The sequence below is a fragment of the Pinus tabuliformis genome, chromosome 2_2, assembly GCF_031772625.1.
Source record: "Pinus tabuliformis cultivar Carrire ecotype Pingquan chromosome 2_2, CPIR1, whole genome shotgun sequence".
Lineage (NCBI taxonomy): Eukaryota > Viridiplantae > Streptophyta > Pinopsida > Pinales > Pinaceae > Pinus > Pinus tabuliformis.
In genome coordinates, this window is record NC_142300.1 from 1,163,538,993 (window position 1) to 1,163,561,011 (window position 22,019).

At 41.0% G+C, this 22,019-nt stretch overlaps 1 protein-coding gene across 1 annotated transcript in view; it reads left to right on the forward strand.

The window, feature by feature from the left end:
• The first annotated feature begins 5,098 nt into the window (after positions 1–5,098).
• LOC149197567 (diphthamide synthesis DPH2 family protein) overlaps positions 5,099–22,019 on the forward strand; it is a 299,511-nt gene continuing 282,590 nt past the window's right edge. Inside the window, exons 1-2 of the mRNA XM_089405897.1 lie at positions 5,099–5,218; positions 5,339–5,501. Of these exons, the coding sequence (XP_089262023.1) occupies positions 5,406–5,501 (96 nt within the window). The 5' untranslated portion in view covers positions 5,099–5,218; positions 5,339–5,405. The remainder of the gene's footprint in view (positions 5,219–5,338; positions 5,502–22,019) is intronic.

Here is a 22,019-nt window from a genome sequence, read left to right on the forward strand (position 1 = left end):
GATCTTCCATTTTGAATATAGGACAAGTCATCGAGAGAAGAGAGGGTAATATGTATATGCTAAGTGGTCAAGAGAGGGTAATATGTATATGCTAAGCAGTCAACCAGTGATGGAGTTGGTTCTTGACAGTGACAACTTGTGTGAGCTTTGACACATGAGGATAACACATTTGCATCAAAGGGCTTTGCCTACATTATGAGAAATTGTCACTGGTCTTCATGAGTCTTGATGATTGTTTTAGGAGGACCTAGATCTGCTTCACGAAGACCAAGGATGAGGTTTCCAATTGGTTTCGAGAGTTTAAAGATTTTGTGGAAAAATAGATTGGGAGGAAGGTCAAGGTCCTTTGATGATATAATGGGGGTGAGTATACCTCTAATGAGTTAAAGGAATTTTGCAGGGAAGCAAACATCAAGAAAGAATTTACATTTCCTTACAACTCACAACAAAATAGGGTTGTTGAGAGGAAAAAAAGGGCCATCACAAGGGTTGCTAAAGCCATGATCCATGGTAAGGATCTACCCATGTTCTTGTGGGAATAATCATGCAATACAACATTCTACATCCAAAACAAGAGTCTCATAAGGTCTTGGGGGACAAGATTCATGAGGAGGAGTTAATAAGAGTGAAACCTAAGATGGGGCATTTTTCATCTTTGAGTGTCTAATGTATATCCATGTACCATCAGAGAAGGGGACAAATTTGGAGCTCTTGGGGCATAAGGGCATTTTTGTTGGTTACAGTGACGCTTCCAAGCCATACAAGGTGTACATTCCTTTGTAGAGGGAGACTATAAGTTAGTAGGGATGGAAAATTTAAGGATAATGGAGCTTTGTGGAAGTCACATGATACCATACTAGTGGAAGATGATTAGGAGAAAGAGGCTTTGAAGATTGAGGAGAGACAAACAACACCAAAAATAGGTACTCAGTCTTCAGATCACAAGGAGGAGTAGAAGTTACCTTCTAGTTCTATTAGAATGAGCCCGAGATGGCAAGAATAGACCCTCAGGGATGTTGAGGAGCATGTGGAGGCTTATAGGAGGATGTTTAAAGCAAGCAAACCGCTACATAATTTTTCCATTTACATGGCACTTATGAGTGACATCAATGATTCCAAGCCTTCTAGCTTTGAAGAGGAAATATATCAACATGTATTGAGGGATACCATAATGGAATAGTATTTGTCCACTATGAAGAATGATGTAGGTGGCATTATGCCTAAGCTAGTATGAAAATAAGTGGTCACTTTGAGATGGATCTTCAAGATCAAACATGTTGTAGATGGTAACATTAAGAAGTGTAAGGCTATGCTAGAGGGTTTTCCAAGAAGGTGGGAGTGGATTATGAGGAGACATTCGTTCTAGTCACTAGATACACTTGTATCATGACTGTTATGTCTATTGCCTCATATATAGGGTTGAGGATACATCAGATGGTTGTGAAGACAATATTCCTTAACAGAGTGATTGAAGAGGAGGTGTATATCGAGCAACCGCAAAGTTTTGAGGTGCATGGCAGAGATTCTCATGCATGTAGGTTAAAGAAGGTGTTGTATGGTCTCAACTAGACACCTAGGGCACGGTAATCATAGATTGATGTGTATCTACTAAACATGGGCTCCACCAAAAGCGAGGCAAATTCTAACCTACACTACATACTAGTTAGTGATGATCCACTCATTCTGGTACATTATGTGGATGACCTATTTCTCGAAGGGGGCAAAGAAGATCATAGAGATGTGCAAGAGAGACCTAGTTGTAGAGTTTGAGATGAAGGGAATCAACACGATGCACTTTAGATTTGGAGGTGTGGCAACGTAAAGGTGAGATCTTCCTTAGACAAGGGAAGTATGTGGTTGAAATCTGTAAGCGATTCAGGATGGTGGATTGTAGGCTTATGTTGACACACATGATGACCAACTTGAGGAAGCTAAATGGTTTTGAGTCAGAGTTGGTGGATCCCACATTGGACAAGCAACTGATAGCTTCTCTAATGTATATATTCAAAAGTAGGCTAGACATATGCATTTTTGTGAACACACTAAGCCATTTTATGACAGAGCCAAGGAGTGTTCATTGGGTGGAAACGAAGCATGTCCTCAAATATATATGAGGTACATTAAATTATGGACTTAGATATGTCAAGAATGGTGGATTACAATTAATGTGCTATACAAACTTAGATTGTGATGGGAGTGCAATGGATAGGAAAATCAATTTAAGGTGTTGTTTCAGTTTGAGGTGTGTAGTGATCTCATGGCTTAGTAGGAATCAATCTTCTGTGGCACTTAGTTCAACAGAGGCAAAGTATATGGCAACTAAGCTTGGTGAGTTGTGAGGCCATCTAGCTTTCCAAGATGCTCATAGGATTACTTGGTCTTGAGTTAGATTCAACAATGATTCACTGTGACAATCATAGTTGCATCAAGCTTTCTCAGAATCTAGTGTTTCATTATATGTCCAAGCATATAGAGTTTAGATACCACTTCATCAGAGATAGGGTCTAGGGGGGAGTTGTGAAGCTTCAATACATATCCACAGATGAGTAGGTTGCATATATTCTCATCGAGCCCTGAGGGAAGGGGAAGCTTATTTTATATGAAGATAAGCTGGGGGTGGTGTACAACACCTTCCTTGGTAGGAGGGAGTATTGATATTTATAACTTAGACAGGTGATTCTGCATAGGTTAAGTGTCAAACATGCAAAAGATGTCCAAAATCCTCCTTAGATGCTTGCTCATGAGGAGTAAGATATTAATATATTTATTTCCTAAATCTAACTTATGAAAATCACATTGATTAATGTTGGTCATTGGGCTAAGTTTCTAAAGATAGATAATTTAATTATTTAAGTGAATTAGATCAAATATCTACCATTGATCTAAGTGGGTTAGGGATTAATCCTAGCAATCTATCACTTTGGAGATTGGGGATTAAGGATTTAGCTCAAGATGAAATTATAAAAGAAGCACAAGGGAGAGGATGAAGACACACAATCAAGACACTTGAGTAAGATACTTGCACGAGTGAGATATACAAGATTGTAAGAGACTGAGAGACTTAGAAGATTGAAGAGATTAGGAAAGGTTGTAGCTAAAATTCACTAAGGCATAGAAGATTAGTAGATTGGTCATGTGAGTGAAGGGTTGAGAGGTCTAGCGTAGAACGTGAGGGTTGAGAGGGCCCTCTAGGTACAAATGTGACTAGTTAAGTGAATCTCCAAGGAGCGATTCCATCAAGTTTATTGCCGTCATTTTCAAGGTATTCTTTGAATGTCAATTTCCGTGTTAAGGGAGCACTAATTTTCTTGAGTTAATTAAAAGTGATGGAGAATTTGTTGGGCATAGATTTCTACTGTTTTTTGTGGTTGATTTTCTGTTTCATTTCCATTGCAAATTTTATTTATGAAGTTAAAATACTAGTGTATTTATTTTCAACAAATTTCAAAAAGAAGATTTTAATGGGTGAAATAATTTATAGGTATAAAATAATTGTTGAGAAAAGTAAATCAAAGTTGGTATTAAAATTCAACACATGACATTGTCTTCATTGAGTAAGAGCAATGATAAAATCCATAATTTCCAAGATAATGTTATTTTTCAATCTAAACGCTAAAAGAGTTTGAGGTTGTGGGGCTTGAATAACATGCACAAAATAATTAAACATGGTGTAAATTTTAGGTTTTCTTTGGGCCTCCTCTAGGTTAAAAAAATCTTAGGAATTATACACAAAGAGAGTGTGCTCTCCTATTAACACCTCAAAGGCCAATGTTTTGAGAGGTTTGCTCTACCTCTTTCACAATGAATGACCATGCCATATGCTAGTTTGAAACTAACATAGTAGAAGCCATTGCCTTGTTGGCTTGATCCTTTTAGGCGCCAACATGCTTATTGACCCATGAGTTTTTGTGAATCACTTGAATTTATCCACCTTTTGAGTTATTTTTGCTTCGAGTAGTTTTTCACCTTGTACTTAAGGTGCCTAAATGGTTAGGGATTGGAGTGTGTTACACTTGCATATTAATAAACAATTAGGATTGGAGTGTGTTACACTTGCATATTAATAAACAATTAGGATTGGAGTGTGTTACACTTGCATATTAATAAACAATCTCAAATCTTGTGGTTTGAGTTTTAGCACATGGAACACGTATTAAGCAAATTGATACATGAATAAGCTGAGTAAACATCATATCCCCCATCTCTGTCAAGTTAAATTCTTTTAAGTGCTTGGACATGTTAATTTTCAAACAAACCCTCTTACGATGGCATGCATTGAAAACCTTTCCAACTCATGTCAAATAAAGCTTCCCAACAACTTGAATATTACTAAAGGAATGGTTAGAGTTGCATGAGTAAGCCTAGGAACTCTATCCACACAAGGAAATAGAGTTGAGAAATCCTTAAACCAACATGGAAATAATACATGGGTATTACAGCAGGCCCAAGGATCATGGGAGGCAATGATTTCACATGTATAACCTTTAAGAAAAAAAACATAAAAAATCCTTTAATCAAGCTATGGGTGCAATAGTAATGCTAACCAAACAACTCCCAAATATCCTTCATCCATTTGAGTCATGACTGTTGGAGGCACATAATCAATAAAGTAACTTAACAATTTGCGTTATTTGTACTCATGTCAAATAAATTCATATTCAAAACAAAGATGTTAACATGGGTTTCCTTAAGGACATTATCATCACTTAGTATTATACATTGAGAATAAGTTTCTATGCTTTGTTTGATACCACCATTATTTACTTGGTTCCTTTGCTATTAATAAATTTAATGGGATTCAAGATTTGTCTACAAGCTTCCATCAAAACATAAAAAGCTCTTAAATAAAAACACCCGAAAAATAAATATAACACTAATAATAACAAAAAAAATACACACCTCAAACTTAAACCTTAAAACATTAAACTTAGATGAACCCTAACAACACTCTCCTATCTCATATTTCAATTAATTTTAATTAAATTAAAAAAACTGATAAAATTATCCATTACATAAAACATTTAATTAAATAAATAAAAATAAAAATAAACATAACTTATTAATACCAATATATTTATTATTATTATTATTTTACATCCATACCCATAACGAATTACCACAGACTAACAAAATTTCCCCTAACATTTATAACTATGAAGATCGAATGCCTATCTATGCTCATTCGAATCAAAACCTGGTTATATTATGATGGAGCATGGTCTGTCCATTTCTGTGAACCTCAATTTTGGTTTTGCTTTTTTTTTTTTTTGGGTACGGCCATTCCTAAAGTTGAAAGCTCGTGAGAAATAACTCACAACCTTAAATTTTCTCTTCACAGAGCACAGAACACTCCGTCTTATTTTCGTCACAGACTCAGAGCTCTTAGCAGATTAAGGCACAGTAAAATGGAGGAGTCGTCCATGGAGTTCAACACCAAATACGATATCCCAGCCACAGCTGCTTTCATTCACAGCCGAGGCTACTGCAGAATTGCCTTACAGGTACCATCACTGTATTATTCATTCAATTCTTCTTCGTCCTTATTATTTTTTTTTTCATAGAAAATGTTTTGACACTACCCGATCGTGTTTTGAAGAATGGCCACTAGGAATACTTTTGTTTTGACAATACGGTTTCTTAAATAGCAGGAGGTAACTATGTTAACTCTCAGGGCTTATACAAACTTTCAGGACTAAGACATAGAAACTTTCATAACTGAAACAACGGAAGAAATGTAGAGCATTGCAAAGATGAACCGATTGAGAAGTTGAATTATATGCAAGAACGGAAAATATCAAGAGGAGCACAATTATAGGGTTTAGGCTGAGAAAGATTTTACGAGGATGCAAGGCATGGAGGTGGTTTATTTACATTCAAGTAGTAGAAGGTGAGAAGCTCATGTGCGGAGTTTTGGGGCTATGCAGAAAATCACAGGTTTGATTTGTGATCTCCATTAAAGGACTGTGAGGATAGGTTGTGCGGTCCTCTAGACAAACACAACTGCAAAGCGGCAGAATCTACAAAGTCTGGGTATGTAGGTCTGGAAAGATTGCAACACCAGGTTCTGGGGAGCTGAAAGATACCTGCAGAAACATAAGGAGTCAACAACACTGGTTGTGAGATCCGATAAGGACTGCAGACACAGTTTGGCTAGTATGCAGAGCTATCTTGTAGAAGATTTAAAGAGGCAACAACTGAGGGAATGGAGAGTGTTACACAGATGAACAAATCAAAAAGTTGAATTGTATTCAAAGAATGCAGAAGACCAACAAATAAACAACTGTTACAGGGATTAGTTTGAGAAAGATGGACATTGAGGACAATATGTCCTGCCTCCTTTTGAAATTTTGTATATGTAAATATAAATATAGATGAAGAGAGTTGTGTTAGGGACTTTTGGCTCTCGCTTCTGTTGCTTTCTTTGTAAGCCCACTGGCAGTGGTTAACTCAGCTAGGAAAACAAGAAAGAGCTAGGATAGTGAGATCGTCGTCCACAAGGAAAGTGGCAAGAACTATATTGATGCAAATACTCTTTATTAATGAAATTATATGTTATTTTTCACCCAATTTGCATATTTGTGTATTCTTATGTGAATCTATATTGCATTAAAGCATCTATATGGGCTAAGTATTTATTAGTTAAAAGTTTAAAACATCAATCATTTGAAGGGCCATAGGCTCATCTTTGTATATCAGGAACAAAGGCCCATAAATCCATGAGTAATCTAGAGAATATTGAGATTCACCACTATAACAGGGCAATCAAAAGGAACCAAAGCAAACCCAAATCTTGCAAAAAACAAGGAGAAAACAACACTAGGGCAGTGCAAGGCTTGAAGATAAACCAGCCAGTAGATCGAAACCCTAGAGAGAGAAAGTAGCAATGGATAAATGCACTAGAGAGGAAAAATTCAAAAAAGCCTGCACAAGAGAGAGAGAAAAGTGCCCTAGCAGAAGTGAACGCCAAAGATACAGGTGCCCTTATGCATAAAACTCACTATAAAAGAATGATGCCTGTAGGATAAAGAATGACCAAGAAGATAACAAGATGATTTACAAATAAGAGAGTTGTTGGCATGTTTGTAGTTTTTCCGCAACTCAAGTAGGTAGGCTGAAGGAGGGGTTGTGGGCCTAGTTCAATATGACTAGGTCGGCCTTAACCACAACCTAGTATTATAATAAATGATTTTATTAATGCCAAACCAAATGCATTAATGACATAATATGAGCTGCCCATAGCCAAATGAGGGCTACAAAGAGAAAAGATGAAATACAAATGAGAATGGGTTTATCGATACCCAACTCAATGTAGGGTCGACCATAGCTAGAAATAGGAGAGGGTTTATGTGAACACCCAACTCAGTATAGGGTCTGCTGTAGCTGGAAATAAGAGTGGGTTTATGTGAATACCCTACTCAATAAAGGTCAACTGTAGTAGGAATACAAATGAGGGGGTTTATGAATATCCAACTTAATAGTAAATACCATGGCTAAAAGTGAAGATTATTCTTCTACATTCAGCATCCATTCTTAATCTGGACGAGGAGTTTCATAGAGAAGATATTCCATCACAAGCAACATCCTTCCTTAATGTGGAATAGGAACCAAATAGATAGTCTCCCTTGGATGCCTGCGCAGGTACAGTTCCAGAAGTTGCTGAAGACGGCTTCTAGACTCTAGTAGAGGTACAAAAGAAATACCATTATAATCTGCTGATAATCATTAGTAGAATCATCTATAAAAATTAGTGGGATAGGTCTTGTGGACCTGTCAGTAAAAACTTCATCAAGGAAGGTGAAGAAGTAATATTTAACCCACTGGAACAAGTGGTGATGGTCATAGGCCTACAACTGTCATTATGAACCAATAGTTGAGAATCAAGTCTCACATTACAATAAACTTAAGCATTCATTAAGAACAACGGTTCTCAAAAGATAAAGAAAATCTCCAAATGTGGTGATGTTGGCAATGATATCATCATATCTTGGAATAGGTAAGGCTTAATGGGAGCACCACCAATTGTGCATTGTAGCAATAGTCCTTTGGGTTCAACAACAATGTAGAAAAAGTCTTTGTAGAATGTGCATCTATAAGAGGAGGTACATCAAACCATGATAAAGAAAGTGCATTGCAATAGGTTGAGAATCATCCATGGAAGAATCCTTTGTAAGAAACGATGCCAGTGGATTGTGAATAGCTTCATGACCTCATGTGCACTGTAAACTGCTTGAGCAATATTGTAAGGAAGATCCCTGTTGCAACCTGTTTGTTAATTTTAGGTATGTTCTGTGCTTAGAGCAATTTATTTCAATTTTCACAGTTAGCTCAATATCTTTTCCAGATTAGCAATCACATCCGCATTAAAGTAAATTGCAGATAGAACATAAACATAGATCGCAGAAGACAAGCCAAGACAAGAGGACACAAGATGTGGCGCTAGCCAGGGACAAACCCCAATGTGGGGAAACCCTTGATCAATTTTTCTTATATGCTCTTCAATAGTTCAGTAGAGAGACAGAGATAATACATTTACAACATAAGTCAACACTTTGACTTATCTTAAATAAGAGCATAGATCATCTCTAAGAGGATGATACATGAGGTAGTTGAACTCATTTGAAGACATGCTGCTTCAACTGATTCTCCTAGGTGACTCCATCACCCATCATAGTGCTGCACCTCACTGTGCTGCATCGCGCTGCACCCATAGTTTTAAAATTCGGCCGATTCGAAACGGAAACGGCCGAGTTGATCTGTTTCATTGCCCATAAATGTGACTCGGTGGAGGAAACGGTTCAGTAGGCCGTGTTAGCCATGACTCGGCCAACTCGGCCGTTTCTGTATTGACTCGGCCGAGTCATAACCAGTGCCCTGTAACCCCATCAAAACAACGATTTGACATTTTTTTAATGAAATTTTGAAGTGTTTGCTGATTGGTTTGGACTCCAATGTGTTTTATGAATTAGTTAAATGTTATTTGGGGTCCATTTTCCCCTCCCAAACCCTATTTAACACACTCAAATGCTCTCTACTATTGATATGCTATTTAAATTTCATGGTAATGTTAAATTCTTAAAGTAAAAGTGACATTCTCCTTAATCTTCATTTTCATCCTTTTACTTAAATTTTTAACATTACCATGAAATGACTCAGGATGTTTGAGAGTGGTTTCGACCTCATTGGATTTCATATGGAGAAAGTAGAATTTTAGATTTCATTCAAAATCCAGCAGACTTATCAATTTTTCAGGATTTCAGGATTGGAGGATTGCAATGTTTCCATTGAATTTTGTCATGTATTAGGGTATGGAACTCGTATTTAATCAAGAGCACCAATCCCTCTATGTACCTTGATGTTAGTGACATTGGTTGTCGAACTCCTCTGGGATTCGCTCCCAAACCAGGTGCTTCTGAAAATGTCGCTCCCGCTCCCGTTTTCGCTCCTGCTCCCAAGTAACACAAAGAAGAGAAACCATTTGGACCAAAAACGGTTAAATGATCTAGTTTATGTCCAATAGAACCTCCGGCTCAGACGAAACCATTTGCTGAACAAAAGACCTGATTCAGATCCCATTGTGTTGGAAGACATTGATCCAACATCAAATTGGGTAGTGGAGAGTCGTCCAGCAGAGTTTGATCCTGATGAGGATCTTGATTTAGATATCAAGACATCAGTTGAACTTGAACATGCTGTTCAGTTGAATGCAGATCCCAATCCACCAGCCTTAGTCTCACAGCCAGCAAGGACTCCAGTTGTAGGTGCTTCCTCTGCTCAGCCACGACAGAAGCGCAGCCGCATATCTACTCTATCTCAACTTGCATCTGCTGCAGTTGCACAGCCTGCTAGTGGTACCACTTCTACAACTGCAGTTGGAGATGATGATGATGAGGAGGAGCCATGGGGCCCCCTGTCCGACTCTGATGATGATCCAGAGATTGATCGACATGATCTTGGCTCCTCTGGCAGTAGCTACTAGCCAGTAGCTGTAGTACTAGTACTGGAGTCTGGTCACAGTTTACTTTTGTTGTCTTGGTTATGTGTTTTTTGTTTTGAGTCTTTGATCATGTATGACAGTTGACTATGTATTGCCATTGGGTACCATTTTGATATAATGGATTGGTTCATGAGCCTACTTTGATCATATGTTGTCTTCCGTCTATATTATAATGCTGTGTGTTTGGAAACATGAATGAAAATCTTTAAAATTATGTTTTTTTATAAAAAAAATAAATATTTAATGTATTTTTTACAACGACCGAGTCATTGAAATCGAGCCGGCCGAGTCATTACCGTTTTGGAGTCGGAGTCGGAGTCGATCCTCGGCCGAGTCGGAGTTGGAGTCGGAGTTTTAAAACTATGGCTGCACCCATCATCACTATGCTGGACCTCATTATCATGCTGCACACATCACCATGCAAGCACCATGATTGCTTTCTGTCCCATGCAAGCACCATGACCTTGCTGTCCCATCTACCATGCTCCACCATGATTGCATTTACTGCTGTCCCACTGTTTATCATTGCTGTTCTATGTCATAGCTTGCTGTCCCACCAAGCTCCAACAAGCACCATGTCCTGCTGTACCACTTACCATGCTGCTGTCCCTTGCAACACCATGCTGCTGTCCCACTGTTCTTTTGTTGCCACATGTCATTGTTGCTCCTATGATTGCTTGCTGTCCCATTATAACCTACAACAACCCAACAATCATTGTTGCTCCTATGATTGCTTGCTGTCCCATTATAACCTACAACAACCCAACAATCATGCCCCAAAACATACCTTGAACAACCTTAATGAACTGTGACCTAGTCATTGTAGATGGCTGCCTCCTCATGCTGCTGTTCTGAGCATATGGCAGCCCCTAACACTTCCACGCTAGCCTGTTTTGGAGTGGCTAGGCCTGTGGCCTACAACAGACCTCTGCTGCACACTAACAGCCTTCCGAAACAGTCTTACCTTACCTTTTGCTGCCCTCAAACAATCCGTAATTCTCCTTTCCAAACTCGGCCTCCCTGCAAGTATGAACATACCTCATTTAGAATAGCTTATGGCAGTGAATGACTGCGTCTAGGGTATTCTAGGACAGTAGCATTAGGCCTGCGTTTAGGCCTCTCCATATAGCGTTATGCTCCTCCTTTACTCAGCCTAGGAGCTTGTCCTCTCTGCCCTAGAACCTTGGCCTTCCATCCATCAACTTAAAGTGGCCTGCGGCTAGGGCATCATGTAACCCTCCTTGACTGCGGCTAGGTATCCTTTTAGGACTGTGGCTAGGGCATCATGTAACCCTCCTTCATAGCTGCGTTAACACTCCTTCCATGACTGCGTTAAGGGTGAGGACATCTTCTTTAGGTCAGCGTATATAGGTTCCTTCCATAACTGTGGTTTGATCTCCATTTGGCATTAGGGCAGTGTAGATCAACCTCCTCCCCTCCAGCGTTTAGGGCTTCCTCTCCTAGATTTCTCTTCCACTAAAACCCAAAGCGAGTGGAGAGAAATCAAGGGTGAAGTGTGTTTGAATTTGAAATGACTCTGAAGTCATCTCCTTTTATACTAAAACGTTGAGCACATGTGGGGGTTATTTGGTTGCTGGCCGACCTTGATGAATTGTCTTATAACACAAATAAATTCATAACTCCATGAATACTTATCGGAATCGGATGATCTTTAGATCAATCCTACACCTCTCGATGAGAGGAGCCCAAGAAAAATATCAGATGCTATAAATAAGATGACCCACATGGAGTTTGGCCCTAGTTACCAATTTTAACACTCCCTCTCAACTAGGGAGAACTCCATCCGCTGATCCATCTGCCAGACTGTACTATCTTTGCCAACAGTGCCCTGCACTTCTCTTCTCTGCTCTACTTTGCTCTGCTGAACCATGAAGAAGAAGAATTGATCGAGAATGTCTCATACCATTCTCTACTGACCCGAAGTCAGTTCCATATGAAGAGAGTGTGTCATACCACTCTTACTGATCCCAGATTAGTTCCAAAAGAGAGTGAGTTATGTCACTCTTACTGACCCGAAGTCAGTTTCATTGATCCCAGATCAATATCACAAGAGAGTGTCTCAAACCACTCATTCTGTTCCCATATCAGTTTCATTGGTCCCAGATCAATGGAGGTCATCCTAGCATAGGGAGTATGGTAGATACAACGATGCGTCCATCGATAGTACTACTATGGTCCCTAACCCCATTTCCCTACTCATTGGCCAGATGAGAGGTACTTCCCATGAGTCCCAGAGTGCATGGGTAGGATGCCTCGACAAGAGAACCACTCATCCTGTCCATAAGTCGCCACGGGGTATCATAGGGGAAGGCTGAACCATTCACCCTGTACGTAGCGCACCATTAGGGGAGGGTGAGTCGCATTATGGTTACTTGTTGTTCCAAGAAGTACCCCAAGCCCCCCCAGAGCTCCCAGAGCTCAATGCATGCATCATGCAGGACCCTCATAAGAGGGTCTTTCAACGACTCCAAAGTCGTTCTGGAAAGTCACAAATTTGACCTTTCCTCGGGGCTTCGACAGAATGTCTGTGACTTGCACATTTGTCCCAATATGATGGAGCCTTCTTGCTCATCGATGTACCATATCCCAGATAAGGTAGTATCTGATGTCTATATGCTGGAGCAACCATAGAATACAAGATTCCTCAACAATTGAATCCCCCTTTGGTTGTCACAGAAGATCACGATGGTATCCATCATGTGTCAAACAACTCATTGAAGAGCTTCCTCAACCAGGCAGCTTCAAACGAGGTCATACTCATAGCTATGTATTTGGTCTTAGCGGTACTCAAAGCAACCGTCTTCTGCTTCCTGCTCATCCAGGATATCATAGCAGAACCCATAGAGAACCAACACTCAGAATTGCTCTTGCGATCCTCCACACTGCCTACCCAGTCAACATTCAAATAAGCATGCAGCTTCACATTTTTGGCAATGTATCTCAATCCATGAGAGATTGTGCCCTGAAGATATCTTACAAGATTCTTGGCACCAATCTAGTGAGGCTCAACCAAATATGAGCCCATCATGCTAATTGCAAAACATATGTCCGGACGAAAGTTCACCAAGAACATCAATGCGAATGAGTTTATGAAACTCAAAGGCATTTCCCAAATCTGGTTCGGCATTACTACCACATAACTTCTGAAAGTTAAGATCCTCGAGGTAGTCACGGGCTTGCAATTTACCATTCCAAATCCGGAATCAAACTCCCTCTTACTTTTGCAAATGAGAGGGTCTGCACTCGTCAGAAAGAGGTCATCCTCAGAAGGTGCCGGTATGAGAGGTCTATCATCCACAACCTTCAAGCAATGGTTTGGATCGGCTTCACTCCTAGTGAATCTCAACTTCATCAGACAACTATCAATCCTCTCATACTAAGCCCGGGGTGTTTTGCTTCAAGCCATAGAGGGCTTTCTTCCACCTGCATACATGAGATTCTCAATCATGAATCTCAAACCCCTCGGGTTGTTCCAAACCTGTGGACTTGCTACATGAGGGGAATGGTCCCCTTGTAAGATTTTCCTTCGGTACATCTCAAACATGTACCTTCATGCTCTTTTTGAATTCAGGCATCCTTGTCACCATCTGACTCACATTAGGTAGGGCCCCATAAAGTAGACCTCCGGTGCTATAGATGAGATGTGTCAACTGACATGGTCCCCAATGGACTTCCTGCAACTTGATACAAATTGCCAACCATGAACCCATGAGTAAAAACATCTTTGAAAATTCTATTTTCAAACATGTACCTTTCCATCGATGAATGCCACCCTGAAACCTTTGACTTCCATTGCCGAAATGGACACCAGGTTCTTCTTGCGTTCAGGTACTCAAAAGAGATTCTTTTAAATGAATTGAGTTATCCTCATCAAATTGAGGGGTAACATTCCCTACACCCTTTGCGGGATAGGTGGCATTGACTCTAACTATAATCCCATGATTGTTTCCATCTCTACCAAATTAGAGAGAGCACCCTTCTATCCGATGAAGTGCCTTGAAGCACTACAATTAATAAGCCAAATTCCCAAAAAATCTGGAGGAGAGGGCCAATATAAGATAATGCTTCTTTATCTTATCAGAAACAACATTTGATTCTCCATACCTGGGGTTCCTTGCTTTGTTTGAAGAGTCGGCTATTTCCTTGATGGCCTGCATTACCTGTCATTCCTTTGATCATTGAAGATGTCCCTGGAATGATTGTTATCTTCATCAAGTGTTGTGTCCCTGCTATTCAGACACTCCTTCACATAATGGCCGAACTTATTACAAACAAGGAATCTGCCTTTCTTCCACCCTTAGACCTGGATTTCCCATTGAAGTGATATTTAGGTAGGTCATTAGAAGCTTCCATTGCACCATTCTGATAATGTTCTCTGCTTCGACTTCACCCTGGGTGAATTTGAAGAGGGATGAGGAATCCATTGATCCTTTTGTCCTTTCCCAACTGTCTTCGGTGATTTCTCTTTCACACTTGCTTGGGATTTGTCTTCACCTCAGCTCTGATACCATGTTAATTTTAGGTATGCTCTGTGCTTAGAGCAATTTATTTCAATTTTCACAGTTAGCTCAATATCTTTTCCAGATTAGCAATCACATCAACATTAAAGTTAATTGCAAATAGAACATAAACATAGATCGCAAAAGACAAGCCAAGACAAGAAGACACAAGATGTGGCGCTAGCCAGGGACAAACCCCAATGTGGGGAAACCCTTGATCAATTATTCTTATATGTTCTTCAATAGTTTAGCACAGAGAGAGAGAGATAGTACATTTACAATAGAAGTCAACACTTTGACTTATCTTAAATAAGAGCATAGATCATCTTTAAGAGGATGATACATGAGGTAGCTAAACTCAGTTGAAGACATGCTGCTTCAACTGATTCTCCTAGGTGACTGCATCACCCATCATAGTGCTGCACCTCGTCATCATGCTACACCTCACTGTGCTGCATCCTGCTGCACCCATCATCACTATGCTGGACCTCATTATCATGTTGCACACATCATACTGCTGCACCATCATTGCTTGCTGTCCCATGCAAGCACCATGTCCTTGCTATCCCATCTACCATGCTCCACCATGATGGCGTTTGCTGCTGTCCCACTGTTTATCATTGCTGTGCCATGTCATAGCTTGCTGTCCTACCAAGTTCCAACAAGCACCATGTCCTTCTGTACCACTTACCATGCTTGCTGTCCCACTGTTCTTTTGCTGCCACATGTCATTGCTGCAACTATGATTGCTTGCTATCCCATTTGTGTTTGCAGCACCATGCTTGCTGCTGTCCCATTATAACCTACAACAACCCAACAATCATGCCCCAAAACATACCTTGAACAACCTTAATGAACTGCGACCTAGTCAAGGTAGATGGCTGCTTCCTCATGCTGCTGCTCTGAGCATATGGCAGCCCCTAACACTTCCATGTTGGCCTTTTTTGGAGTGGCTAGCCCTGTGGCCTACCGCAGACCTCTGCTGCACACTAATAGCCTTCTGAAACAGTCTTACCTTACCTTTTGTTGCCCTCAAACAATCTGTAATTCTTGTTTCCAAACTCGGCCTCCCTGCAAGTATGAACATACCTCATTTAGAATAGCATATGGCTGTGAATGACTGCGTCTAGGGTATTCTAGGACAACAACATTAGGCCTGCGTTTAGGCCTCTCCATATAGCATTATGTTCCTCCTTTACTCAACCTAGGAGCTTTCCCGCTCGGCCCTAGAACCTTGGCCCTCCATCCATCAACTTGAAGTGGCCTGTGGCTAGGGCATCATGGACCTACGGCTAGGGCATCGTGTAACCCTCCTTAACTGCGGCTAGGTATCCTTTTAGGACTGCGGCTAGGGCATCATGTAACCCTCCTTCATAGCGGCGTTAAAACTCCTTCCATGACTGCGTTAATGGTAAGGACATCTTCTTTAGGTCAGCGTATAGGTCCCTTCCATAACTACGGTTTGATCTCCATTAGGGCAGTGTAGATCAATCTCTTTCCCTCCTGCGTTTAGGGCTTCCTCTCCTAGATTTCTCTTCCACTAAAACCCAAAGTGAGTGGAGAGAAATCAAGAGTGAAGTGTGTTTGAAATGATTCTCAAGTCATCTCCTTTTATACTAAAACATTTAGCACATGTGGGGGTTATTTGGTTGCTGGCCAACCTTGACGAATTGTCTTATAACACAAACAAATTCATAACTCCACGAATACTTATCGGAATTGGATGATCTTTAGAGGAGTCCAAGAAAAATATCAGCTGCCATAAATAAGATGACCCACATGGAGTTTGGCCCTAGTTGCCAATTTTAACACTGTTACTCTTGCATGTTCTTCAATTTTCTTAAGACAAACCGCGTGAGAATTGGAGACATAACCCTCCTTATGAAAGAAATTGCATATAGGTTTCTTCGTAATCCGATTGGGCCAAATATAATTAGACCCATTTACCAAGATAAATATCCACTGTTTATCCATTATGTTCAAAGCTGACATAGATAGATATGTAAAAAATCACCTTGATTAGACCCAAGGAAGAAAAATAATACCAACTTCTTTCAAAACATCTATAGTGGTTAGAATCTACACTAGGATGGCACAAGCCTTAGTTGAAGAGCATAGCACAAAGAGAACATTATGTGTGATATTCCTACTTAGTATTTTGCTAAGTAAATATCAATTTTGCTCATTTTGGTTTATTGGACGGATGCACTTAGGAAAAGTGGGCTTAGAGGACCCACATTTGACTTTTGGCTTAAGAGGCACTCAAACATTAGAGCTAGAGGAAAAATTGCGGCTTTGGTGGAGCGTGGGGGCCACCAAAAGAGAATTTCGGCCCACATGGGAAGTATGCTTTCATTAGAGCAGAATTGGTGTGAGGAGTACGATGTGGGCCCACATGGGCAATTTTGGAGGCAACTTGACAAAGGGAGGAAGAGACACTCATTTTGCTCATTCATTTATCATTTACAAAATTGTCTAAGACAAGAGCATGCTTGAGTTGAAGCCAAGTCTGCAAGTGCTGTTTAGCACATGAGTGTCTCCGAGCGGAGATCTCAGCCCTTGCTTCGGTGGACTTCGAGTGCCAGCCCAAGGAGGGAGTTTCACCTTGCCATTTTTGCACTACCAGCAGGAGGATCGAATTTCTGGGAGAGAGGAAGCTACAACAGCGTAGGGGCTGCGCAGTCTTTTGTAGGAGCATTCCGGGAGGTGGAGGAGTGAGTTGGGGATTGAGCTGAAATTTTGAGTGAAGGCCTGGGGGACATTTTGAGGAGCATTGCCACCATTTTGGATATCATTTGCAACAAAAATTACAGGTGGGTCGAATTACCCAGCAGTTGAGCCATAGAGGGGAAATAGGGCCGAATTTCCGAAGTCAAGCAAAGGCCAATTCCTTCGTGGGTATTTCTGGGTATGAGGTAGAGAGGTTGGGATTAATTTCCTAGAATTTGCAGAGCACCAGAGAGGGTCCTAGCAGCAGATCCAGTCAGCCAGCAATGTCTTTCTAGGCATCTTCAGTGCAGAGCTGTTGGAGTTTGTGGGTGTTAAGTCAATTGGTCATATTATTGTGAACTTCGGTTGCATAGGCAGTGTCTTGTATAAGTTAGCTAGATGTACAATCCTCATTAAACTAAACCATGGAGAGGCTCACAATATTCATGAATAAATTAAGAAGATTGAACAACACAAAAATTAGTTCTTTGGACCACCATGCACTAAAGCAAGACAACAAACCTTTCTCAAGAGGGGTCTATGTCATTCTTCAGAAAAAAACAGCCAAGAGATGTGCAGGAGTGGCAAGAAATAGGACACAAGATTTATGCTCTTGGGCAAATTTGAAACATAGTCACATGGAAATTTCTCTTCAAACTTGATGAACTAGATGCCCTCCTTTCCAAAGTGAGCCAATGAGAAGGGAATAAATTAATTTGGGCTCTAAAACTAGCTATGCTTGCTCTCATACAACACAAGTTCTTGGAGGAACCTTGTGAAGGGGTTAGACTTCCAGTTGTATCTTGTCTCAGTAACATCATGAGACTAACCGCCCCTATAGCTCCTTACAATGATGATGTTATGAGGAGAGTTTTCATACTGGTGATAGAAACTTTCCGAGACTTGGACAATAGTGCAGGCTCTACCTTTGGGAAGAAGCTTGAGATTTTAGGAGTTATGGCCATGACTAGGACTTATGAAATCATGTTTGATCTAGAGTGTGATGGTTTGATCTTGCAGATGTTCCAATGCTTCTTTAGCATTAGGAAACATCATCTTGACACAATCATAGCACACATGCAGTCCATCTTATCATCATGCATGAGAGGTCATGATGCCATTTGTCGGGAGTTGCAGTCTCAATTATTGTCTGTTTGGAAGAGAGAGTAACTAGTCTCACCTGCTGCTTATGAGCTAGCCAAAAGGTTGGTTGACCAGAACGTTGGCCTGTTCAGGAGACAGTTGACCAGGGAGGAGCTACTCAGGTTTGGGGGATCATGCAGTAGGAATCAACTGAGAAGGAAGGGACTTTGCTTCATCTGCAAGGAACCTTGGGGACCTAACCACTCATGCTTGAGTGATACTGAGGAGATGACGAAGGTAGAGCAAATTGAGATTCCTTCTAACCATCAGGGTGAGGATTCTTCTTTGGACGAGTCCATGGGTTCATATGAGGATGCTTCCGAGGAGCATGAGTCATGTAGAGTCGTTGACAACAAACCAAATTCATATGATGAGTAGTCAATGGGTCCTAGGAGAGACATTCAGGATGATGATTCACCAGTGGTGAGTCAGCATGAGCAGCATATGGTGGATCATGAGTCAGCTGAGGAGGATGATGTGCACAGTATGCATGGTGAGCCTTCTAGGGAAGGCCAATTGGAGGTTCATATTGAACCCATGATGGTGGAGGCAGCCACCCTTGTGGTCAGCCATTGATGAGGAGCAGACAGATGTACAGACAACTGGCAGGGTGACAGTATTTGCTGACACTTGTCCTTAAGAGATGTTGGAGTATGACAGGACAGTTTCGCAGGAGATTGGTGGACTGGAGGAGTGTGGAGTTTCCTATCAGGCGAGGGAGGTGGCAGTGCATCCATATTTGGGTCTACCCATTGATGAGGTGCAAACAGATGTAGTGGCAACCAACTGAGCTGTAGCATTTTCAGGCCGTAACCCTCTCCAGGAGTACATAAACAGGGCTTGCAACACAGTTTGGACACTTGTACGGTTGTACCCATTGTAGGGAGAGAGGCATGGTTTTCTCGATGGATATTGTTGTCCAACCAGGTAGAGCAGCATGAGTTTAGCATGGACCAACATCAACATAGTAGACTTGTTCCTTACACCAGAGTCCATGACTTAGATTGGTGGGAGCATAGTTTTTGAAACCGGAACTGGTGACCGGACTGGTCCACCTAATGAACCGGTTTACCGACCGGAACCGGTCTAACGGGGACTGGCTTGGTCTAAACGAACCGGTTTTAGAAAAATACATTAAATAATTATTTTTTAATGAAAAAACTATTTTTAAGATTTAAAACCATGATTCCAAGCCAATAGAGACAAAATATGCAAAGATTGCTCATTTATATACCATGTAAAGGTGAATATATCAAAATGGCACCGAGTGCAATACATATCATCGACAAAATACATAAGCAATGAGGCTCTAAATGGCCTCTAGAGTGCAAAAACAAAGCCTACAAACTATGGGGCCAGTGGCCTACTACAAGACACCAGTCTAGACTCTACATATATGATAATAGTAATACTATAATAGTGATCAACATTATCACTTGAAGTTGAAACTTCTCATGAGTCTCAGTCATCATGATCAAACTCAGTTGGTTGAGTCTCGACTCCCAAACTTTGCAGTCACAAACTTCTCTATTGGTTCAGTGACTTGAGTCTCAAACTTCTGAAGGTATTCTGCCCTAATATGCCCTATTATTTCATTTGGTGCTTCACATGGCTTTACATGGCCTCCTATCCCAGCCAAGTGTTGCTTGAACCTGTTAATACCCCCTCCTTGAATGGATTTTTGGCAATATTTGCAGATCATTTTGCCATCAATCATATCACAATGAGCCCATGCAGTATCTCTGGCTTTTGGAGGCATGATGACTACCTGGATGGTAGATCATAGAAGTGAGAAGTTTATAACACATAAAAAAAATTAATTCATGGACAGCAGTCAAATGAGGAATTTTCAAGTGCAAATCCTTACCTGGAAATGCAAACTAGCTTCCTTAGCCTCCTCTTGAAGATGGCAACTCCACTGACAACTACACACTATCTCCAAAATAGCTCCAACTCCAACTCCAGGATGACTACTTCAGCAAAAACTCAACACTCTCCAAGCTCACAAACACTCCAAATCAGTTGTGTGAGACAAATGAGAGTGAGAGGGGCCTCTTATAGGCTTGGAGAGGGTGTTTTTGGAGGGAAAACACCCTTGGTTTCCCCACAAAACCCCTAAACCACAATCAGAAATACGCTTTTTGCAAGTTATGGTGGGCGTGCCTAAAACCGGCCGGTTTAGGACAGAACCGGCCGGTTTGATACAAACCGGCCGGTTCCGTCCTAAACCGGCCGGTTTTCACCGGTTAGGGCAAAAAATTGGCGAAATGACCTTCCCAACCAGGTTTTTTGGCCGGTTTAGACCGGCGGCCTTGCTAACCGGCCGGTTAGACCGGTAACTGGTTTTTCAAAACGGTTTTGAAAACTATGGTGGGAGATCATGAGTTGGTATCCTTTTGATGGAGTATCAACCTTAGCTCGGGGCACAATACAACAGGGCACTTAGATGAGGGGCTTACTATATGTTTAAGTGGGCAATGGGATGTGGACCGACAGTTCATCAGTACTTTAGTAGCACTAGCCCAGCATCAACAAAGTGGGGTGACCTCGACCTATGCCCGAGGTTGGATTGGAGAGAGGTGATGAGTTGGTACGCGGTGGATGGAGCAACATTCATGGGTGGAGTTATAGCACAACTGGAGCCTTGATACTTGTTCTTGGTGGCATTGGGATCCAGGAGGATTTGTTGATGACAGGGTCAACCAGAGATTGGTTTGGGATCCGGGCATTGAGGGGTCCGTTCATGGTGGGATGACACAGGAGCAGAGCATCACCCAATGGTTCATATGTGATTCGGGCATTGGGTCTTAGTTGCGTTGGGCCACCAGATTGGTCCACAGATTTGGATTGCTTGAGGGCAAGCAATCTTGGGGTGGGAGGACTATCATCTCCCCATTTTTGTTCTTCTTCATAATATAGCCAGTGTGGATTCCTAGGGCAAGGGATGGCCAGGTTAGTGGAGTAGGTTTATGTCATGAGGGGTCCCGATGGAGTTTTGAGGAGTTTTTATGGGATTTGATGGCATTTGCTCGATATGTTTCATCACTCACACAATTTTCCTTTCATTCCGTCACATTTCTACAACTTTAAAAAATGAGCATTATTATGGGGCCTAACTTAATTAATTATGCTCGAGGTGGCATTCCGGAGAGATTAATTGATGGAACACCTTAGTGTAGTAGCTCATTGGAACTGGAATGAGAAGATCTACAAGATGGGATGCTAAGAAGGGACTTCCAGTGGCCAAAGAAAGTATGGTGGGGGATTTACCATTTTCCTTAATTAAAAATGACTTTACTTAGTCACTTAATTAAGGAAAAATAATTAATTAGAGGAAATGTGCCAAAAGTGACTTAAGCAAAATAAAATAAAATAAAAGGGTCACTTAAGATAAAGTTAATGGAGGAGCTTCTAGAATAATAATAAAATAATAAAATAGGAAGCTTCTAGAGGCTTGGAAATCTATCCATTAGATCTATAAAAGAGGAGAAGATCATTTGGAGACATCTTGGAGTTGAGTATTTTCTTGTGGAGAGGTTTGAGAACCCGGTTCTCTACTTCAGCAGTAGCCCCATGACGGAAACGCTCGGGTGATTCAGTCAGAGTGGGCGAGTACCCATCTCTTCTCCCGGTGGATCCATTTAGGGCTCACA